At 40.1% G+C, this 19,941-nt stretch overlaps 2 protein-coding genes and 1 long non-coding RNA gene across 3 annotated transcripts in view; all 3 read left to right on the top strand.

Moving 5' to 3' along the window:
• Positions 1-771: 771 nt before the first annotated feature.
• LOC130140272 (ABC transporter F family member 3-like) lies at positions 772-5,318 on the top strand (the record flags this gene model as incomplete). The annotated part of the gene is made up of 4 exons (XM_056319281.1): positions 772-919; positions 1,107-1,144; positions 4,695-4,757; positions 5,235-5,318. Coding segments are annotated over 4 exons (333 nt in total), but the record flags the coding sequence as incomplete, so codon positions are not given.
• An 8,933-nt stretch (positions 5,319-14,251) lies between these two features.
• On the top strand, positions 14,252-15,058 carry LOC130140321 (uncharacterized). Its single transcript, XR_008818331.1, has 2 exons — positions 14,252-14,501; positions 14,599-15,058. It is a non-coding gene; the product is annotated as an uncharacterized LOC130140321 (long non-coding RNA).
• A 1,797-nt stretch (positions 15,059-16,855) lies between these two features.
• Positions 16,856-19,941, top strand: part of LOC115666275 (putative disease resistance protein At3g14460) — a 74,634-nt gene continuing 71,548 nt past the window's right edge. Inside the window, exons 1-3 of the mRNA XM_056318994.1 lie at positions 16,856-17,159; positions 17,509-17,906; positions 18,765-19,049. The gene's annotated coding sequence lies outside the window, so the exon portion shown is untranslated. The remainder of the gene's footprint in view (positions 17,160-17,508; positions 17,907-18,764; positions 19,050-19,941) is intronic.

Here is a 19,941-nt window from a genome sequence, read left to right on the forward strand (position 1 = left end):
TGGAATGGAACAGTTATGCCAGCCTGATCATCAGTGTTTTTGTATTACAATGTAGTAGTTAAGATATCTGAGCGTATAGGCAGTATTGGGCTTTGCACATAATTAATGTGGACCTTTCTTTGTTTATAAAAGTGGACTTTAAGTTCTGCTTTGATGACCAATGACTACAAACGTGTTATCTTTGTAAATTGTGAGCTTCTTGTCTAAGGATAAATGAGTCAGATTCTGCGTTTTTTACTATCCCCAACTGTAGGCTTTGAATGCAGTTGAGGCGCTCATTCAAGGTATGGTCTTGTTCCGAGGAGGAATTCTGATGGTGAGATTGATTTTCTTGCCAAAATACTTACATTTGACCGAGGATGGATCATTTTCACAGCTGATGGCCTTCTTTTTGCCTTGATTTGCAGGTTAGTCACAATGAGCATCTAATATCTAGATGAGCTCTGGGTGGTTTCTCAAGGCAAGGTGGCACCTTTCCATGGGAATTTCCAGGATTATAAGAAGATACTTCTGTCCTCGAAGAATCAGATGAGTTTAGTTCTTGTCATCAGGAAAGAGTGGTTCACTGGGATCACATTACCTTACAAAACAGAAGATGAGGCTTAGCTACAGAGGAAAGCGAAAAGGACAAATAGATGATGGTTGCTGATATGCTGCCTGCCTCTGTGTTTGCTTGAGGCTGTAACGATGTGCTGCCGCCTCTGTGTTCACATTGTCAGCAGTGTCCTCTGGGGAAAATTTATTTGCGTTTACTCCACGTGAAATATCATTTCGTCATGCATTAGGTCATTTTATCTGAAAATACATTCTTATGTGGCATTCTTCCTGCAGGGAATTCTGGAACCAAAGCTTCAAGCTCACTTGGGTTCCTTTGGTGCAGTAGGAAATCTTGCGCTTCAACCAATGTGTACCTTGTCTGGTACTTCTCCTCGCTCTCTGCTACTGTTGCATATGTAAATTTTTTGTTGAAGCAATTTTCTTAGACATTGTGAAGCTCTATTAGAGGTTAGTTAATTTGTAATCTGAATTGTGGTTCACTATGTAACTTCTCCGAGGCTTTTTGGATGTTATTCCACTATAACATGGTGCTTTGAACATATAAATAGGTGGTCAGAAAAGCAGAGTTGCATTTGCCAAGATAACTGTCACGCCCCGAACCCCATCGGGCTCGCGACATCCCCTGCTCCGGTCGAATAGTTGCGACGTCCCAGGAACGTCGCCGACCCAACCCAAACATCAGAGCCACATGCGGAAGCGGATATAAAAACCCCGGACAGAAAGATGACGACAATAGGGTAGAACACCATAACGATCAAACAGCAACATCTTCATACAGCACCAAATATACAAACATTATATTACAAACAGATATAGCAAACTAGCATTCGCAGCCACCGACATAACAAAAAGGATCGGGTGGCTTGGTTAACCTAACTTCACTATAGGTCGATCTATTTTACACACCTCCTAGAAACTACCCTAGGGAAGCTACTAGTCACCGTCTTCCACTCTGTTCCTGATTCTTCGGGCTTGAGCCTCCGGAAACTCATCTGCAGTTCCACTGGGCACCAAAAGCAGCTCCCCGGACTTCCAAAAAGAAGAGGCGCACTTCCCGGGTTTAGGGCCGGGGGTCTGAAAGTGGCGGTTATACAACTGTGAGACGAATCTCAATAAGTGTACAACCCCAAACCCCACGTAGGCACTCACGTACCGCCGCACGAAAACACACATAACACACAACGATCGGCCAAACTAACAATCACATGCGACCCTACCTGGAATCCATCACGCACGTTCCTGCACGTTAGATAATAACACAGCCAACACATCACAGCAAGGAATCACAGACGCGTGCGTGCCTTAATTATAAGACAGAAACAACTTGGGCACGTCCCATACCGTGCCTAGCAGTTTCTACCCCATAATTAAGCATCACATCACGCGATACAAACACACTCGCACACTAACTCACACCATGCGTCACTTTCTCAATCCTCGCACCTCAAGCCAATTCCCGCTCATTCTCAACTCTTCCACCACTACCGCGCCCGCGTAAAACGCATCAGGCCAACGGTCTTCTGACCTCGTCAGGCATCGTCACCCCGTCGGGCCGGGCATCGTCACCCCGTCGGGCCGGGCATCGTCACCTCGTAAACGAACACGCCTCAAGACGGAATCCTACACACACTTTCCTTCTACCGTGCCCGCGTAAAACGCATCAGGCCAACGGTCTTCTGACCACGTCAGGCATCGACACCTCGTCGGGCCGGGCATCGTCACCTCGTCGGGACGGCATCGTCCGCGTAAAGCGAACACGCCTCGGGACGGATCCTTTCCAACCAATCCCACATTTCCAAACCTTCATTCCACACTCTCCACACGTACCACGCCACCACACAAACACACCTGCCAAACATACACACTTCACACACATTCCATAATTTCGCTTTCTCGTCACACGAACACGCACCACTTAACCACATGCTCTTGGCACGCGAATTCAATGCACATTCACATCACCATATCACCACACTTCACGGCTACACAAACACGGCACGCCACCACACCACATTCAGCCCAATGCACAAACCAAATCAGCCCACAACGATTTCCAAGCCAACCAACAAGCACAATCACACAACCACGCACAAATTTCCATTCAAGGCACAATCCCATTAATTAATCGCACAAATTAATTCCGATCAAACCCCAACATCACAGCCCTAATCCAAGCTCCCTAAACCTCAAAATTTCATCGCCTAATCAGCCCGAGAGAGATAAAAACCGAGAGTGAACAAAATCGGGTCCAAACTGGGCAGTTACACAGTGACAGAAATCCATTTGAAATAAATAGTAAATCAATTTCAAAAATTCTGAAATTTGGATATGTTGTACAAAACATCTTTATGAACATTTTCTGTGAAGAACTCGAAACCCAGTTCTAACCGTAAATACCTCGTTTTAACATTCAAATTCAGATGAAATCCGGTTCGCTCAGACAGCCCCTCAGGCCATCAAAATACAACTCATTCGGTACCCAAATCATTTTGGAAAATCTTGAAATTTTTATATGTTATAGCCACAAATGTCCCCAACAATTTTTGTGAGGAAGTATTTTGAAAATAGGCCTGGAAAAATTTATAAAAATTCGAACAGACCAGAAGGTCGGGTGAACAGTAAATCGGGCAGTTTTATTTCGGTCCAAAGATAGACTTCCGAATGGCATCAAATGATTTCCAAAAATTCCCAAATTAAAATATGTTATACTTCAAGATGTTGGGAACAACTTTCATGAAGAAACCTTCCTCAAATTCGGGCCACATAAGTCACAGTAAAAATAACAAAAACCAGCGACGCAGCAGCAACCTAACTGGAAATCAGCCAACACACACCACCGAGCAAACCAGCCACTAAACTCACCCTAAACCGAGCCCTAAACAAGCTTAACAATACCCGAGGTCCTAGGTGACATTTGGGGAGGTCACTTACCTAAAAAGTGAGACAGAACGGGGCTGGAACGGTGGCTGAAACGGCGGAACAGCAGCAGCAGCGCTGATGGAAGGAAAAGAAGATGAAGAGAGAGATAGAGAGAGAGAAACTGATCGTGAGGGGGGGGGGAGTGACCGGCTTGGGGAACAAGAATGGGAGGAGAGAGAGAGGTTTGACTAGTTGGACCAACATTTCCAAAAATGCCCAAAATGCCCTTGAACACTTGGCCCACATTAATCCTTATCCAATAATTCAAGGGCAATGTGGTAAATCAATAATTTCAATTTCTTTTTCACTTATTTTAGTCCTCAATTATTGCCCAAAATTGTCCAAAATTCGGAATTCCCAATCCGGGTCCAGGGGCAAAATGGTAATTTTCCGGTCCGGGCGAAATTCCAATTTTCGACATACTGGGTTCCATATGGGTGTGGCCAGCATAATATGGCGTCGGAATCGTGAAAATAGCTTCTTAAGCCCTCGAAAATCGACTGCAAAGTCCTGGGAATAAAATATTTTTATTTTTCACTTCCGAGCCAAAATTCCAATTTTTGACCGAAACAACTCTAAATGCGCGTGGCCACCCAAAATGACACTAGCCTCGAAAAATAACCTCAAACGACCTCAAAATCCAACATCGGTGTCCACAGAGGCAAAACCATAATTTTTCTGGCCCCGAACCGAAATCCATTTTTTTGCAGAAATGGGTAGCCCCAAGGTTGGCCAAGCCAAAACGTCATCGGCCGCTCAAAATTGTCACTTTCAAAATTCTCGATTCCCGGCCCGAATTCCAAGAAATGACTAAGATCGAACAATCGCGACTTTAGCTTATCTCCGGCTAACGGGTGGCTCATTGGGATTACGCGCGCTCGACCTGTGACCGACACTAAGTCAAATCACGTTTAAGTTCACTCTACCCAGGACGACCTCGGTTGTCATATAATTGCGGGGGTCTGTCACTAGTTCCCTTCGAACACGATCAATCAAGTAGACCGGTCTCGGTTGGCTCAAAACATTCCCTCGTCAATCCATATGGTCGAAGATCGAACTCAGGTCGAGTTCTTTGGTCGTGCGAAGTCAATCCCGTAATAGCCCTACCCCTAAGGTTAGCATCCCGAGAATGCGCGGGTCTCGGGTGAGATCTCACTATAAATGCATTGGCCAAAACATTCATTTCTTAAGTCCCGGGAAAAGGATCGAAAATTCAGACTGTTACAATAACTTTCAAGAAACCTCACATAGTTTTGCTTGATAAGCCATCCAATCATCTGGTAAGTTCACTCATTTCTCTCCACCTTATGACTTATATTACCTTTTCAGTTAGCTTGTTATTGTTCTTGTACCGATTGAACTCATCAGAATCTGGTCTTTACATTGAAAATACAGTAGAACCAATCAGTGATCACAGCTACAGGGAGCCTCTGTCATCATACATATAACTTACAATGGAACAGAGACCAATCTAATGTTTCGCAACTTGCAAAATGTTGGGGATATAACAGTTATGCTGGCCTGATCAGTGTTTTTGTATTACAGTAATCTATAATACCAAGTAGTTCCTATGTCTATGCTTATAGGCAGTATTGGGCTTTACACATAATTAATGTGGACCTTTTTCTTGTTTATAAATGTTTACTTCAAGTTTTGCTTGAATGACCAGTGACTACTCAAGTGTTGTCTTTGGAAATCGTTAGTTTCTTGTCCAAGGATAGATATGATTCTGCCTTGTCCCCTATCCCCAACTGTAGGATTTGGATGCGGTTGAGATGCTCATTCAAGGTCTGGTCTTGTTTCTAGGATGGATCATTTCGCAGCTAATAGCCCTTTTTTAGCCTTGATTTGCAGGTTAGTGACGATGAGCATATAATATATGGAAGCGCGGACGAGCTCTGGGTGGTTTCTCAAGGCAAGGTGGTGGATTTCCATGGGAATTTCCAGGATTATAAGAGTTTGGAAGTCCTGAAGGTATCTCTGGGTCTATTCTGTTCATCGTCTAAACTAACAACGGTGGAGGACAAACATCCCAAAATGTAGCAGAAATTGGTTGAGTGTGCAGAATCTCTGAATGGCAGCATCCGTGGATTAATTTGATTTTATTGTTCTGGGATCCCAACTCTGAACACATCAAATCCAGATTTGCAATTCTTCAATTCCAATTGAAAGCAAACTAGGCTACTAAGTGCGAATCCTCTAGTTATTTCTTGATCTCCGGAAATCTTTTTCATCCTTTGCTTTGATCTGGCTTGTATTAACTGTAGCACTACTCCGGCCATATTTGCATTCGCATCCTGTGATGCGATAGCAACTGAATTGTCAAATAAGCTACGGTTATGGCTTAAACCGAGTAGTTCGCAGCAAGTATGGAACTTTTATGGGAGCCTCTACAGGGTCTATTCGCTCTTTCATCCTCTAAGTGAAAAGTAACAATCTCTTAAGATTTAGTTAAAGCAAAGATTTTCTCATGGAATTTTGTAAGAGTGCTGTGGAAACATGCTTTTATCCAAGCGGCATTGAGAGTTGAGACTCAAGAAAATATTCCACTTGTAGCCTGCCCTATGAAAGTTCTGGTTTCAGACCTATAAATCTTGGGGTCCCTAAATTTTTATGTTGATTCACCACTTTTTAGGCGGAGTTGTTGATGTTGAGTACGTATTCCCTATTCCAATTTGCATACTAAAGAGGCAACTGAGGGTCTGTTTTACGAGAAATTAGCTGTGCGAAAATATTTTCTCCATTTTTGTCCATCGGCACTGTTTAGGAGAATTAATTGTGAAAATATTTTCGTGGTCGACGAAAATTTTAAACTTTCAACACTAGGTACAGAATTGCTTAGTAGATATAATGTTGGCCTCGCCTAGCCAAAAAAATATTCTATAATGAAATTTGTATAAATACCTGAATTGGTTAGATAATATCCTTTTAACACATGATCAGGTCAATTTTCAAAATAAGAAGCTTTTTATCTTCCAATAAAAAGAACCGAGGTTTTTGAATATGCGAAATCAACAGCTAAATTCTAAATGAACCCTGCGGATCAAAAACCATTTACAAACTTGATGGCCTGGTCAAAGAATTGAGTTCATCTTTCTTCTATTCAAGTACCCACTCCATCTCTTGATAACATTTGAAGCAATCTTACATACCAGTGCAGGAAGGGAAAGGGGAGGGAGGATCGATCACCATGGCTAACGATACAAGGACACGAAAAAGTTCGTGGCCCAAGTGTCAAATTTAGTAGTGAGCAAAATCATTTTTGCCAACGAAATTTTCGTAGCTAAAAATTCGTCTCGATAAAACATTTCGTAGCTAAAAGTCCATATGTTTTTTTGCCATGGTTATGGTCACGAAATATCTGGTGGCTAAAAGTCCATGTGAGTATATTTGCAGCTTTCGCCACAAAAATTTCGTTGTTAATATCGTATTGATTTGCATGTCATTTTTCCGAGGCTAAAAGAGTGAATATGCTATGAAGTGCGTTGCCAAAAGTCCTTTCAGATTTTGACTTTTTTTATTATAGGTTCCATTTGCAAATCTACATATTTTTAATTCTATTATTGTAGCTATCTAACACATGCAAAATTAAACATTACATCCAAAATGTAGCAATACATCACATAGGGGTCCAACCTCCTCAATGATAAGAAAAGAAGAAGCTAAAGATCATATTAACACGTAAAGGTGGTCCGACCTCCTTGATGATCAACCTAGATCAAATCAGCATAAGAATTCGACATAAGAATTCAACCGATGATGCCTCGCCCTCGGTCTCTGGTGTCGAAGAAAGTATTCGGTGGTTGCTAAGTGCCACGTCATAGGCTGACGTGGCATGCATTATTTTTTTGAAACCCAATCATAAATTAACACGTGGCAATGACATGGACAAATGTAAAAAAATTAAAAATATGTCCAGATTTTTCTCTCTCTTCCTCTCCTCCTTCATTGACGGCGAGCTCTCCTTCAGCCACAACCGTGCGTACACACACATCGCCGGCAGCCGTGGACCTCCGACGACCTGCCTCTGCTTTTTTATTTATTTATGCTTTTTGAGCATCCAGTCTCCGGCAGCGATGGACCACTGGCGAGCTGCCTCTATTGTTTTTCTTTTTGCTTTTTAAGGCCATGGACGAGAAAGGCTCCCGACCAAGCTTCCGTCGTCAGCGTCATCTAGATCTGAAATCTTGGCCGTGAACCAAGGTTGGTTTACTCTCCACAGATCTGGAAATCGCCGACGCTCGTCTATTGACGCCGACAACGGAGCCTTGGCCGCAAGCGAAGGCTGCTTTACTCTTCGCGGACGAAGGCCGCTTCATGCAGTGGGAAGTCTTGGCCGTGAACCAAGGTTGGTTTACTCTCCACAGATCTGGAAATCGCCGACGCTCGTCTATTGACGCCGACTACGGAGCCTTGGCCGCAAGCAAATTGAAGACCAGCAAAACAGCATCATGCTTTTCGACGAGGACGACGACGAGTTCGAACGCCCTAGATGGATTCGGCGGTGGGGGACCGAGCGCGCCATTGTGGATGGAGGAGAGAGCTCGCCGTGAATGGAGGAGGAGAGGAAGAGAGAGAAAAAAATCTAGACAGATTTTTATTTTTTTTACATTTATCCACGTCACTACCACGTGTCAATTTATGATTGGATTTTGCCAAAAAAAATGCCACGTCAGTCTATGACGTGGCACTTAGGGTGCGCATGGCAACAATTCTGTGTTCAGAAACTGATTTTGCTCATAAATGATTCTTTTTTATTCTGTGCCCAGAAATAATTTCTAAGCATTTGAATACGTTTGATAACTACCCAAAATTTCTATTCTTAGAATAGAAAAAGGACATAAATGTGTTTGATAACTACACAAAATTTCTTTTTATTAATAATATTTTGAATTTTTTAATATTTCTTTTCTTTTTTTTCTTTTTTTTCCTTCCCTTCCTTGGCCATGGCTGGTCGTTGGCGCCGACAACCGGCCACAGGCCAGGGTTGGCGAGGGCATCGCGGCCCTCGCCGCCGGCCTCGCCATGGCCAAGCGAGGCTCGACCTCGCCCAGATCTGGCGAGGCTGACCTTGCCGTCGCCACCCTCGGTGACGGCGAGGTCAAGCCTCGCGGCCGCGAGCCTCTCTCGCCGGCCCTGGCCGGTGACAGACCGAGAAGAAGAAGAAGAACAAACCAAAAAGGAAAAAGAAAATCAAGAAGAATCAGAAATGGAAAAATTGTTCCAGAATCAAGAAGCTACTTTTTTTTTTGCTTCTTAATTCTGTTCCAAAACTGATTCTGGAAACAATTTTTTGCAAGTTTGTGCCCGGGCACAAAAAATTTAACAACGAATTTCTATTCTCAAATTAATTTCGAAAATAAAAGAACAAAAATTTTCACTATTTGGCAACTTGCCAAACGCCCCCCAGCAACCACCGAATACTTTCTCCTGGTGTCGAGCCCGAAATCGTCTTCGTGCCCATCTCTGACATCTTTTCCAAGTCATACAATTAAAGTTAGAGAAAAGATCAAAAATATAAAGTACCACATTAAAAGAATGGATTAAGTATGTTACACTTACATAATTCGGCCTTGCTCACCCATCAGCCCACTTCCCATTACTTTTCGAGTAAAATATCTGGTATCCGTCAATCTTGTTGAGTTTACACAGAAAAAAAAGAAGAAGGAATACTAGTAATTATCACTGTTTAAAGATGAGCCAACATATCATTGTCAAATTTAAAGGAGAAAAGAAAATTAATAATAAATAATAAATTAAAAAACAATGATGATAAGGATGAGGATAATAATAATAATAAGACTTTTTTTTTGTCGGGATATAATAATAAGATAAAAAAAATCTTATTTGCTTTTATGATAGTATTACTTTAGCTCGTTGCATGTTTTCGTCTTTGATATCGTTAGTGAAACCGTAGGTAATTCTCCTTAGCCAAAATTAGACTTTGACTTGACTTCGAAAATTAGCTCACAGGTTCATGTCCCGAAACTTAAAAATGAGGCGGCCTATACTTTGCTCGTCTCGTATCCAATTTACTTTTCACACTTTGCTTTTATTCGTCCTTTATTGTCATTTTGATGTGTTGTGTTGTTTTCTTTATTTCAATATCGTGACTCGATTTCTTTAGCTTCATTTAATGAGTAGATTACACTTTCGAGTCAATCTCAATCAAACAAGCATGTATGGACACGTATTGGAGAATACTTAGAATCCATAATTTGATAAAGACGACACAAATCACCTAATAAGTAATTAGTGTAATCAAATCCCCAAACTTAGGATCTCTAGCTTGTAGGAAGAAGAATGTTCTCTAGCTGGCACCTTGCCTACCTTTTAGTATATTTCTCAACGTTGTAAGCAATTAAGATTTGGGAGAGCCCGCGCCAAAGGAGAGTGAGCACCTCGGTTAGAGGGATTGCACGTTCCTATTCGATAAGTTGTTAAGCCCGCTTGTCCCGCTTAGGAGGGTCACAACAGACTCTGATTGCCTTTGCTCGTACTATCAACATTCATATTCTACCAAAATATTACGAAGGCAATAAAGATTCAACATCTTATCAGATCGATTGAATCTGCTTCTGCATTGTGTTGATCTTGAAATCACTTGAGCTGGTTGGATTGTTCTGCCCTAACCAGATCATCTTCTCTAGCTCTTCTACTCCTTTCTGCAACTTTGACCTTCTTGGTCGTATATGTTGCTCAGGTCATCCGCTTAGCAGTGATCCTTAGACGCGATTTTGGCTCCCGATGCTCAAGGAGCTGCCAGGGAGACATATGTTGGCACGATATCACTAGTTGCAGAATCCCCTGCCACGATTACCATGTAATGATGGAGTTTGATATAATTTCGAGCCTTTGGATATAGATTTCCAGCTTCAAATTCATTATACGGTTTAAATTCAAATCGCGAATCATTTGGATACAAGCTTCCGATAGTGCATGATTGTGACTTGTCCTGATTAACAATAATTAGCATATACACGTTGCGTTTTAACAAGGCATAACACCATTTCGCTTCGAGTAATAATAGAGGAAAGGCTTGGCATTCATATGAATTGCACGCTCACTCGGAGCAAGTAGGCCAACTTGCTTCTTGAAAGAGATAAAGGTTTGGCTAAGGCAAGTTGACTTGTCAACTTGTTTTCTAAAAGTGACAGGTTGGGGCCTGATTCATGGCCTAACGCGAATCAACCGGGGGTACCGAGTCTCGCCTTGCGGGTTGATTCGCGTTAGCGATGAGGTTGGCAGATGCAGCAGTTGCCTGCTAGACCACCTTATCACCCCAAGCGCGGGATGCTACTATGCAAGCCCTACTCGGTGGTAACCAATCGAAACTGACATGATATCTATCTTCACCACCTAAGGCCCTCCTAAGTCCCATATGTAAGTTTTTCAACCCTAAGGGAAGGGTTACGGGGTTGAGCCAGGGGTCTCCCACCCCAGGCAGGTTCTCCCTGCTGTTAACCCTTTGAGCTTTTAAGGACTTGCTCGGTCCAGTTTCTCTTCCTTCTTTATTAAGCAAACTTGACTAAGATTCGGAGGCCAACTTTGATTTTTCGTACTTGACCGCCAATGGTAGGACGTGGATTATTCAACACCACCCTCTTTGATTTGCCCAATCCCCTACAAACCGATTCTAGCCGTAACTCCATCGATATTGTCTTTTGAAGTTCCAAACGGTGGCCACCGTGACTGATGCAGCCAGAACTTTGCTACCTAAAGTATCTGATAGGCCTCTATTACACGAGAGCAACCACTTATTCTTTCTGAAATCTTTCTATTAATGGAGGTAAAAGCAATATTTTGAGCAACAATATTGTGGTTCTTAAACCGATTTCATGCCTATCTATAATCCCGATTGCAAGGTTAATAACAAAATTTTGGGGGAAGTTGATGTTCAAATACTTTCTGTCCAGATTAAAGTTGCATGGCTTGATTGCACAATTCATGGTGATTTGTATTGGTTGGAGTAGGCTACTCTTCGTAGCCAAAGGTCTGGGTCTGGCAATTGAGTTGGTTAATGCAGCTGAGTTGGGTCCATTGCGTATTAGTAGAAGTCAAGATTTTATTAGGAGCTATACGAGAGTGATAAGTAATGAGAAACGGATGGAGGTGATGATGAAGGAGGAGGAGTTGAATTTGTAGGAGTTTTTTTTTCTTTTTGGGTGCGGCCGAATGATCACATTCAACCACATTCATTTTTTTTCTGAAGCAACGGAGACTTAACGATCACTGGCAGTGACCTTTGATAAAAACAAATTGGGTCGTTTTTTGGGCTAGCCTATTTGGGCCTAAGCGGATGGCCTAGGCCCACCTGGGCCAGAGCCCGACCTGGCACAGTGGCCATGCACGACTACCCTTTGAAGGGGCCGGGCTGTGCAGTTCCTGGGCCGACAAGGTCGAGTGGCCATTACTAGTCACAATACCACGGTAAAGTTTGTTCTATCGGGTCCACTTGGTCAACTTCTTTCTGGGTTGGTTCTGCAATTTTGAAAGTCAAATGAGTGTTTTGGGAGTTCATGTGTGCTAAGACTTTAGAAGGGTTGCTGCGTTTGGTAAGGCTTCCAGGGAAAGTCTTTGGAGGAAATGCAAAGAATTTGGGTGAGAGGGTTTTTCTTAAATGCAAGTAGTGTTTTGGTAAAGTGTAAATTAAAAGCGCATTGGGAACAACTTTGGTTTATATACTATTTGGAAAAAAAAAACTACACTTACAAAGGAAGTTTTGCTATTTTCTTTATAAAAAAAAATCCTCAAACCTTCACCGGTGGTTCAGATCTGGCACTGAATCTAACCTCGCCAGCAACGCCGTGATGAGGTATTTTTGGAATTTCAAAAGTTTAGTGAGGGCAAAGTTGAAAGAAAAAAAATACATTAACATTCCAAAAATACTTAAAGCCCAAAGCTCCTATGAATTTGTCTTGGGCTAAGGGACTTTAGAGTACTTTTAAAATGCAATCCATTTTCCCAAAGTTTTTCAAAAATATTTGTCGAATGGCTTAACTTTTGGCCAAAGTCCTTTAGAGGCCCAAAGGCCTTTTGGCCAAATGGTTGCTAAACGTAGCCATATTATGGGACAAATTTAATTTGCAATTAAAACATTTGGTTGATGAGAACTTAAGAGTCCCGGTTAATTGATACATTATATGATAGGCAGATTAGTACTTCTCATGTAGACTACCATTTCTCCATCGCAGCTTCATATGTCATGTTGACATATTAATATAAACACTTAACGAGTGTCAAGGGGTAACCTTTTTTATATTTCGTCAATAGTAAGGTGTCCGGTTCTATTTAACGATTGATAAACTCACCACGGTTGGCAATCATTTCAGCTTTTTTTATTGGTCTATATTTAACCATCTTGGCATCAACCAACGTTTATTATTTGTCCCAAAAAGTGCATATAGAATAAGGACTCGTGATTCATATTTTAAGAGGAGCATTTAGAAATTATGGTTAGAGAAACATAAGAAGACATTTTGGCTCCCATAATACAATCGAAATCATTTGAGTCGTTTTGTTTCCAATTGAGTCTCGACCATGAATTCTATCTAAAAATAGAATCAGTTGGAATTGATTTCGTTGCCCCACTGGAGGAGCCAATTAGGTTTACGTATCATTCCATCTAGCAAACTTTGGTGCTTAGTTTAATGACAATACCCACTAGAGGAGCCACAAGAATTTTTTTTTTATTGAATAGTTTTTTGGGGTAGAGCCTGATGGTCCTCTAGTGCTTACTTATGGAAGAGCGACAATATTACATATTGATTAGTGATTATTCCATCTAAATAAATTTGGCTTAGTTATATGTTTAAGATGAAATTACACAAATCCCCTTGAACTTTGGGAATAGTGCACGTTTGCCCCCAGTTTCAATTATTACACAATGTCCCCTGAATTTTAATTTTGTAACAGCCACTAACCCTTTGATATTTTTTTTCCGTTAACATGTGTGCAATGCATATGACTTGTAAAGTGCAAAAGCATATTTTAATCTCATTCTTTGAAGAAAATATCTCTCTTTTACCCATAATTACCATAGAAAAATGAATAATACAGAAAATAGGAGAACACTAATCTAAATAAAATTATTGTATAGTTGATTTTTAGCAAGAGAACAACAATCAATGTTAATTGTCAAATAATATTTCATTCAAACAGAAAAAAAAATAGAACCCATGTGAAAGGTGAAGTAACAAAGCCAATTCGCGTCCTGGTAAGTCTTGGTCTTCCTGAATTTTATTAAAGTTTCTTTCGCACATCTCCTTTTCACTTTTGCGTCTCTTTCTTTTCTTCTTTTGTTTTTTTGTGAAGTACATGATGTCCCCTAAAGTCTTGGTCTTTCTGAGTTAATGGTTTATTTACATGAACATCGCACCTGTGGACAGAAAGCATCCTTGAAAATCTTGGTCTTAGCTTAATGTTTATGGTGGGTGAAAGTTTTGGTCTTCCTGGACTTTATAGTTTTCTCTCTCCATTAGCTCATTATCACTTTGCTTCACCATAACCCATCACCCCATGGCCATTGGAGAGATATTTTCCGTTCCTTCTTGGCTTTCTTCTTATACTAATTTATAAAATTGTTAATTTTAAGCAAGACATGCAACTCGTGGAAATTCTACTAGTAACGGAAAAGAGACATTCACATAGGGATGGAAGAGAACGGATGTTAAAAGTGAAGCAATGAAGCCAATTTGTGTCTTGGAAAATCTTGGTCTTCCTGGATTTTACTACAGTTTTTTTTTGCATTTGGTCTTTCACTTTTGCTTCACTTTCTAGATAAAAAAAGGTACATGATATCCAATAAAGTTTGGGTCTTCCTGATGAGAAGTATTTTATTTGAGTGTATTATTACGACAATCCGTTTGAGTAAGACCGAAGAGCATATGTTTTGATGCACATTATGTTCTTGAGTTAGATAAATCAATTGTTCCCCTTTTTCTCCGGATCAAGAATTTTGGCTCTCGTTTGAAAGAAAGGACCTTTTCTTTTTTCTTGTGGCCATCCAAAACAGAGGATTAAAGGTGATTTTTCTTCATATGACCAACTTAGAGTGCATGCATATCTTTGTAAAAAAGTTACTGCTTACAAGTGTTTTGTTAGCCTCTTTTTTTTTTGCAGTTATAGGCTTTTACGTGGCAGCTATAGTGCTAAAAATTCGCATCAAGATGGGCTACAATGATTAGCTGAAGGGTGCTGAAGTAGTTGATGATCATGAATCGCTTGTTAGGAGAATTGTGCTCCTTTGAACATGCAAAGTTAGCCCAAATTATGGTGCGCAACAAAGAGACATTCACATTATGGATGATAGTGGGATGTGAAAAGTGAAGCAACAAAGCCAATTTGCGTTTTACAAAGTCTTGGTCTTCCTGGAATTGATTAAAGTTTCTTTCCAGTTGGTACTTTTTCTTAAAGTGCTTCGCTTTTGCTTCACATGTCACGCGTAGAAATTCTCCACTTTTGCTTCACTTTCCAGACAAAAGAGCACATGACATCCAATAATGTCTCTGGAAATATTCTCTAAATATTAGGAAACAAGTACTTGTGGACAAAAAGTATTTTAAAATGATTTCTCTAGCCATTGATGAGCATATTTTAAAGTCTTGGTCTTTGTTTAATATTTTCGTAGGTGAAAGTCTTGGTCTTCGGGGACTTCTATAGTTTTCTCTCTCCGTTACCTCATTATCACTTAGCTAGTTAGCTTCACCATAACCCTTGTTGTTCTCTATGGTGACTGATTCACCCATGGCCATTGGAGAGATCTTTTCCGTTCCTTCTTGGCTTTCTTCTTATACTTGTTTCTAGTATTGTTAATTTTAAGCAAGACCTGTAATGAGTGAAAGTTCTACTAGTAATGGAAAAAGAGACATTCACATAGGGATGGAAGAAGAGGGATGTGAAAAGTGAAGCAATGAAGCCAATTTGAGTCCTGCAAAATCTCGGTCTTCCTGGATTTAATAATATCACTTTTTCCCTTTTGCCTCACTTTCTACACAAGAAAGTTGATGAGTTACAGTAAAGTCTTGGTCTTCCTAATACGCCAAGAAGTTTGAGTCAGACCGAAGAGCGTATGTTTTGATGCACACTATGTCCTCAAGTGAGATTGTTCTCCTTTTTCTTCAGATCAAGACTTTTGGATGTCGTTTGAAATAGAGGACCTTTTCTTTTAGCCAAAGCACTTGATTTTGTTTTCATTATCAAACAGACAAACTTGCCGTCCTTTGTGACTTGTAGATGTATAATAGAAAATAAGATGCCATTGTTAACTGTGTCTTTGATAATTTAGGTTTCAAAAACACTGACATAGTGGCGATCCTTTGATGCGATTTTGGCCCACGATGGTCAAGGAGCTGCCGGGGAGACATGTTGGTACGAGATGGCTAGTTGCAGAATACTCTGCCACATGTACCCTGTCATGATGGAGTTTGACATAATTTTGAGCCTTCGGATATAGATGTCCAGCTTCAAATTCATTTTACGGTCTAAATTCAAGCCTCGAATTGTTTGTCTACAAGCTTTCGATAGTTTATGATTGTGAACTCTCTGGAATCACTATAATTAGCATATACTACGAGACATAATACGATTCGCTCCAAGTAATAATAGAGGAAAGGCATAATACTTAGTGCGCTCACTCAGATTAAGTAGGTTAAATTGTTTTCTAAACTCTAGAATCGTAGTTAATCCCGATCCACTGTGAAGATAAATTTCCACATCTAATTGGTTTGGTCTCCCCATTCAAAAGAAGGAATTGAATTTTGCTTTAAGAAAGCAAGATTGTGCAAGAAATCTTTGCTTTAAGCAAGATCATCGTGAAAGACATCCCCATTCAATAAGGAAAAATGAATTTTCTTATAAGAAAGCAAGATTGTGCAAGACATGCAAGACTCCAACTTGAAGTAATATGATGGCTCTCTCTCTCTCTCTCAAACCTCTCGAGTCGTTTCATGTCCACACACATCACGTGTTCCGCTCATATATAGTTAGATTCTCGACTGTTGTTGATTCTTATAACTTACGATACCTAAAACATGATTGATAAAAGTATTCAAAATTGTATGGGCTAATTCTATGATAACAATCAGTAGTAGTTTAGGAGTCTAATTTGCTCTTTTTTTCGAGTGAAGAACGGTGAACATTTTCATTTGAATCCAGTAAAAGATATGGTTGTATTAATCTTGTGTAACTTTGCAGCCTTTAATAATTGGCGGACGAAAAGTCCTTAATGCTATGCTTGATTGGACATGGTGACAAAAAAGGCTAAAGCAGTGCTCCCAGTTCCATCATTTTGTTTTAGCATGTGTGGGACCGATCTTTGGTCACTATTGGTGAACATGATCCAATAACTGTTTTAGCATATACATAGCCTCCATGATTCCTCACATCCTTGGGTAAACTAAAGTTATGCCAAGCGTGAATGTCAAAAACTATCGAATCTATTAAATCAGGAAATTTGGTTGGACCCTTAAAAAATCTCTCCGTGACTCTTAAGTCGAGCTGATACGGGTTTCTACTCTTTACCATGTAAAATGCAAGGAAGTAAAAACTTTAACTACTTAAACTACTTTGATAGAGAACAACAAGAGGATTTGGCTCAATTCGATCCGAAAGAGAAACGTAATGGAAAATCCGAATAGGATTAGAAGTCAGATATAGATCCCAGTGTCCGAATCTGCACTGGCGTTACTTTGCAAAGAGAGGCGAAACGTGGGCAATAAGCAGACGGTTACAGCCAGGATCATCTGACCATCCTACATCACCTAAAATTAAGAAATCTCGAGTTACCAAAATAAGTGTAAATAGCTCAGAAATAACCATTTGATAGATAAAACTTGTTGATACCTAAATTTTGCCCAAAGTCGATTTCATATATATTTGAAAAAATGGAACCGGTTTTCCTAAAAAAAAAAATTCTTGCAATTAAAGCATTTTATAAGCATATACCAGAATTTTAACAAATAGGATTAGGTTCCTTCGAATTTATTCCCCAAAGAAAAAAAGAAAAGAAAAGATAAAATGGGAACCTCTGAGAAAAAATACCCACCTTAAAGCCACACCGCCTCACTTTTTCCTCAACCACCATCATCAGCTTCAAACTCACGCCCACAGACTCCACTTTCATTCAATTCACTTCTCGCATGCATGTTGATTGTCGCCAATCACCACCATCTCTGATCTGCCCAATCCCCCACAAACCTGTTCTAGTCGTAGCTCCATCAGTATTGTCGTTCGTCGTTGCAAGCGGCGGCCACGCATTGCCGTGGTTGAATTCACACGCATACACTGTGAACCGCCCAACCTGGTGCTCATCCCTCTGCTCAACAGTGTTCTTTTCCTGCTCGTCTGAACCTAGCGCTCGTGCTTGCTGGATTGCTGTTGTTGATCTAATCCCATTCACCGGCCTGCTCCAGGAAGTCTACACGGAATAGGTAAGAGACATCTATTTTGGTTCTTAAACCGATTTCATGCCTATCTATAATCCCGATTGCAAGGTTAATAACAAAATTTTGGGGGAAGTTGATGTTCAAATACTTTCTGTCCAGATTAAAGTTGCATGGCTTGATTGCATAATTCATGGTGATTTGTTGAATATTTTTGCCATCGGTGTTCATGAAATTGCATATCACTAGGTCACTCTCAATCACATCTTCACGTGTCATTCCATGTTTACATTGCCTATACATTCGTTGCATTCTAGATTTGTATATTAGGGGGCATGTTTAATATAACCTCATGTAGATTCATTAGGTGTTGTACATTTAGGAAATGGCATATTAACCATTTACATTTTTGGGGAAAGTTATATTCACAATTTTAAGTGTGTTCATATTGTATAATTGGGTTTATTGAAGATTTTTAATTACATATCAGGATAGATTTTCTTTTATTTTCACGTTTCCTTTTGTAAATCACATGTTATAAATTGGAAAATGTAGGAAAAATCATATCTTGCATGTTAGTAATTTTAGATTGCATCTTTAAAAAAAAAACAAAGAAAATATGTATAGTGGAACTCTCCGCAAGCCACGAAGAGTATTATCGTCCCATTCCTGCATTTTATTTTCTTTATAAGTTTTTTGTCTGTTTTTCTATTTTGGTTTTTCTTCTTGAGAAGTGAAGCACCAAAGCCAATTTGCGTATTGCAAAGTCTTGGTCTTCCTGGATTTTATTGAACTTTCCTTCCCATTTGCTCCTTTTCACTTTTACTTCACTTTCTAGACCAAAAAGTACACGATGTCTAGTAAAGTCTTGGTCTTCCTGAGTTTCTGGTATATTTACATGAACAGAATATATGATCGTGGAAACAACAAATATCTGGGATAATCTCTAAATAGTACAAAACAAGCACTTGTGGACAGAAAGCTTTCTCGAAAGTCTTGGTCTTCCTTTCATCTCTTTGGTAGTTTTCTCTCTCCATTATCTCATTATCACTTGGCTTCACCATATGCTCGTCCCCCTGCTCAACAGTGCTCTCTTCCTGCTCATTCGAACCTAGCGCTCGTGCTTGTTGGATTGCTCTCGTTGATCTAATCCCGTTCAACAGTCTCCTCCAGGAAGTCTACTCGGAATAGGTAAGAGACATCCATCTACTTGCTCTCTTTTCCCCTCAAACCGATGCAGCCAGAACTTCGCTCACTAAAGCATCTGGTAGACATTCATTACACGAGAGCAACCGCCCATCGTTTCTGAAATCTTTCAATTAATGGAGGGAAAAGCAATCTTTTGAGCAAAAGAAGAGGCAACAGCAGCAACAAAATTTGGTTCTTAAACCGATTTCATGTCTATCTATAATCCCGATTGCAAGTTTAATAACAAAATTTTTGGGGAAGTTGATGTTCAAATACTTGCTGTCCATTTTAAAGTTGCATGGCTTGATTGCATAATTCGTGGTGATTTGTCGAATATTTTTGCCGTCGGTGTTCATGAAATTGCATATCGCTAGGTCACTCTTGATCACATCTTCACATGTAATTTTCATGTTTACATCGCCTACACATTCGTTGCATTCAAGATTTGTATATTAGGGGGCATGCTTAATAAAGCCACATGTAGATTTATTAGGTGTTGTACATTTAGGACATTGCATATTAACCATTTACATTTTTGGGGAAAGTTATATTCACAATTTTATATGTGTTCATATTTTCATATTTGGGCATATTGAAGATTTTTCATTACATATTAGGATAGGATTTCATTTATTTGCACGTTTCCTTATATTAATCACATGTTATAAATTGGAAAATGTAGGAAAATCATATCTTGCATGTTAGTAATTTAAGATTGCATCTTCATTAAAAAAAAAAACAAAGAAAAGATGTATAGTGGAACTCTCCGCAAGTCACGAAGGGTATTATCGTCCCATACCTACATTTTAAAAAGTGAAGCACTAAAGCCAATATGCGTCTTGCAAAGTCTCGGTTTTCCCGGATTTTATTGAACTTTCCTTCCCATTTGCTCCTT

The sequence above is a fragment of the Syzygium oleosum genome, unplaced genomic scaffold (assembly GCF_021117445.2).
Source record: "Syzygium oleosum isolate NSW1041296 unplaced genomic scaffold, Sole_v2.1 Sole_v2.17, whole genome shotgun sequence".
Classification (NCBI taxonomy): domain Eukaryota; kingdom Viridiplantae; phylum Streptophyta; class Magnoliopsida; order Myrtales; family Myrtaceae; genus Syzygium; species Syzygium oleosum.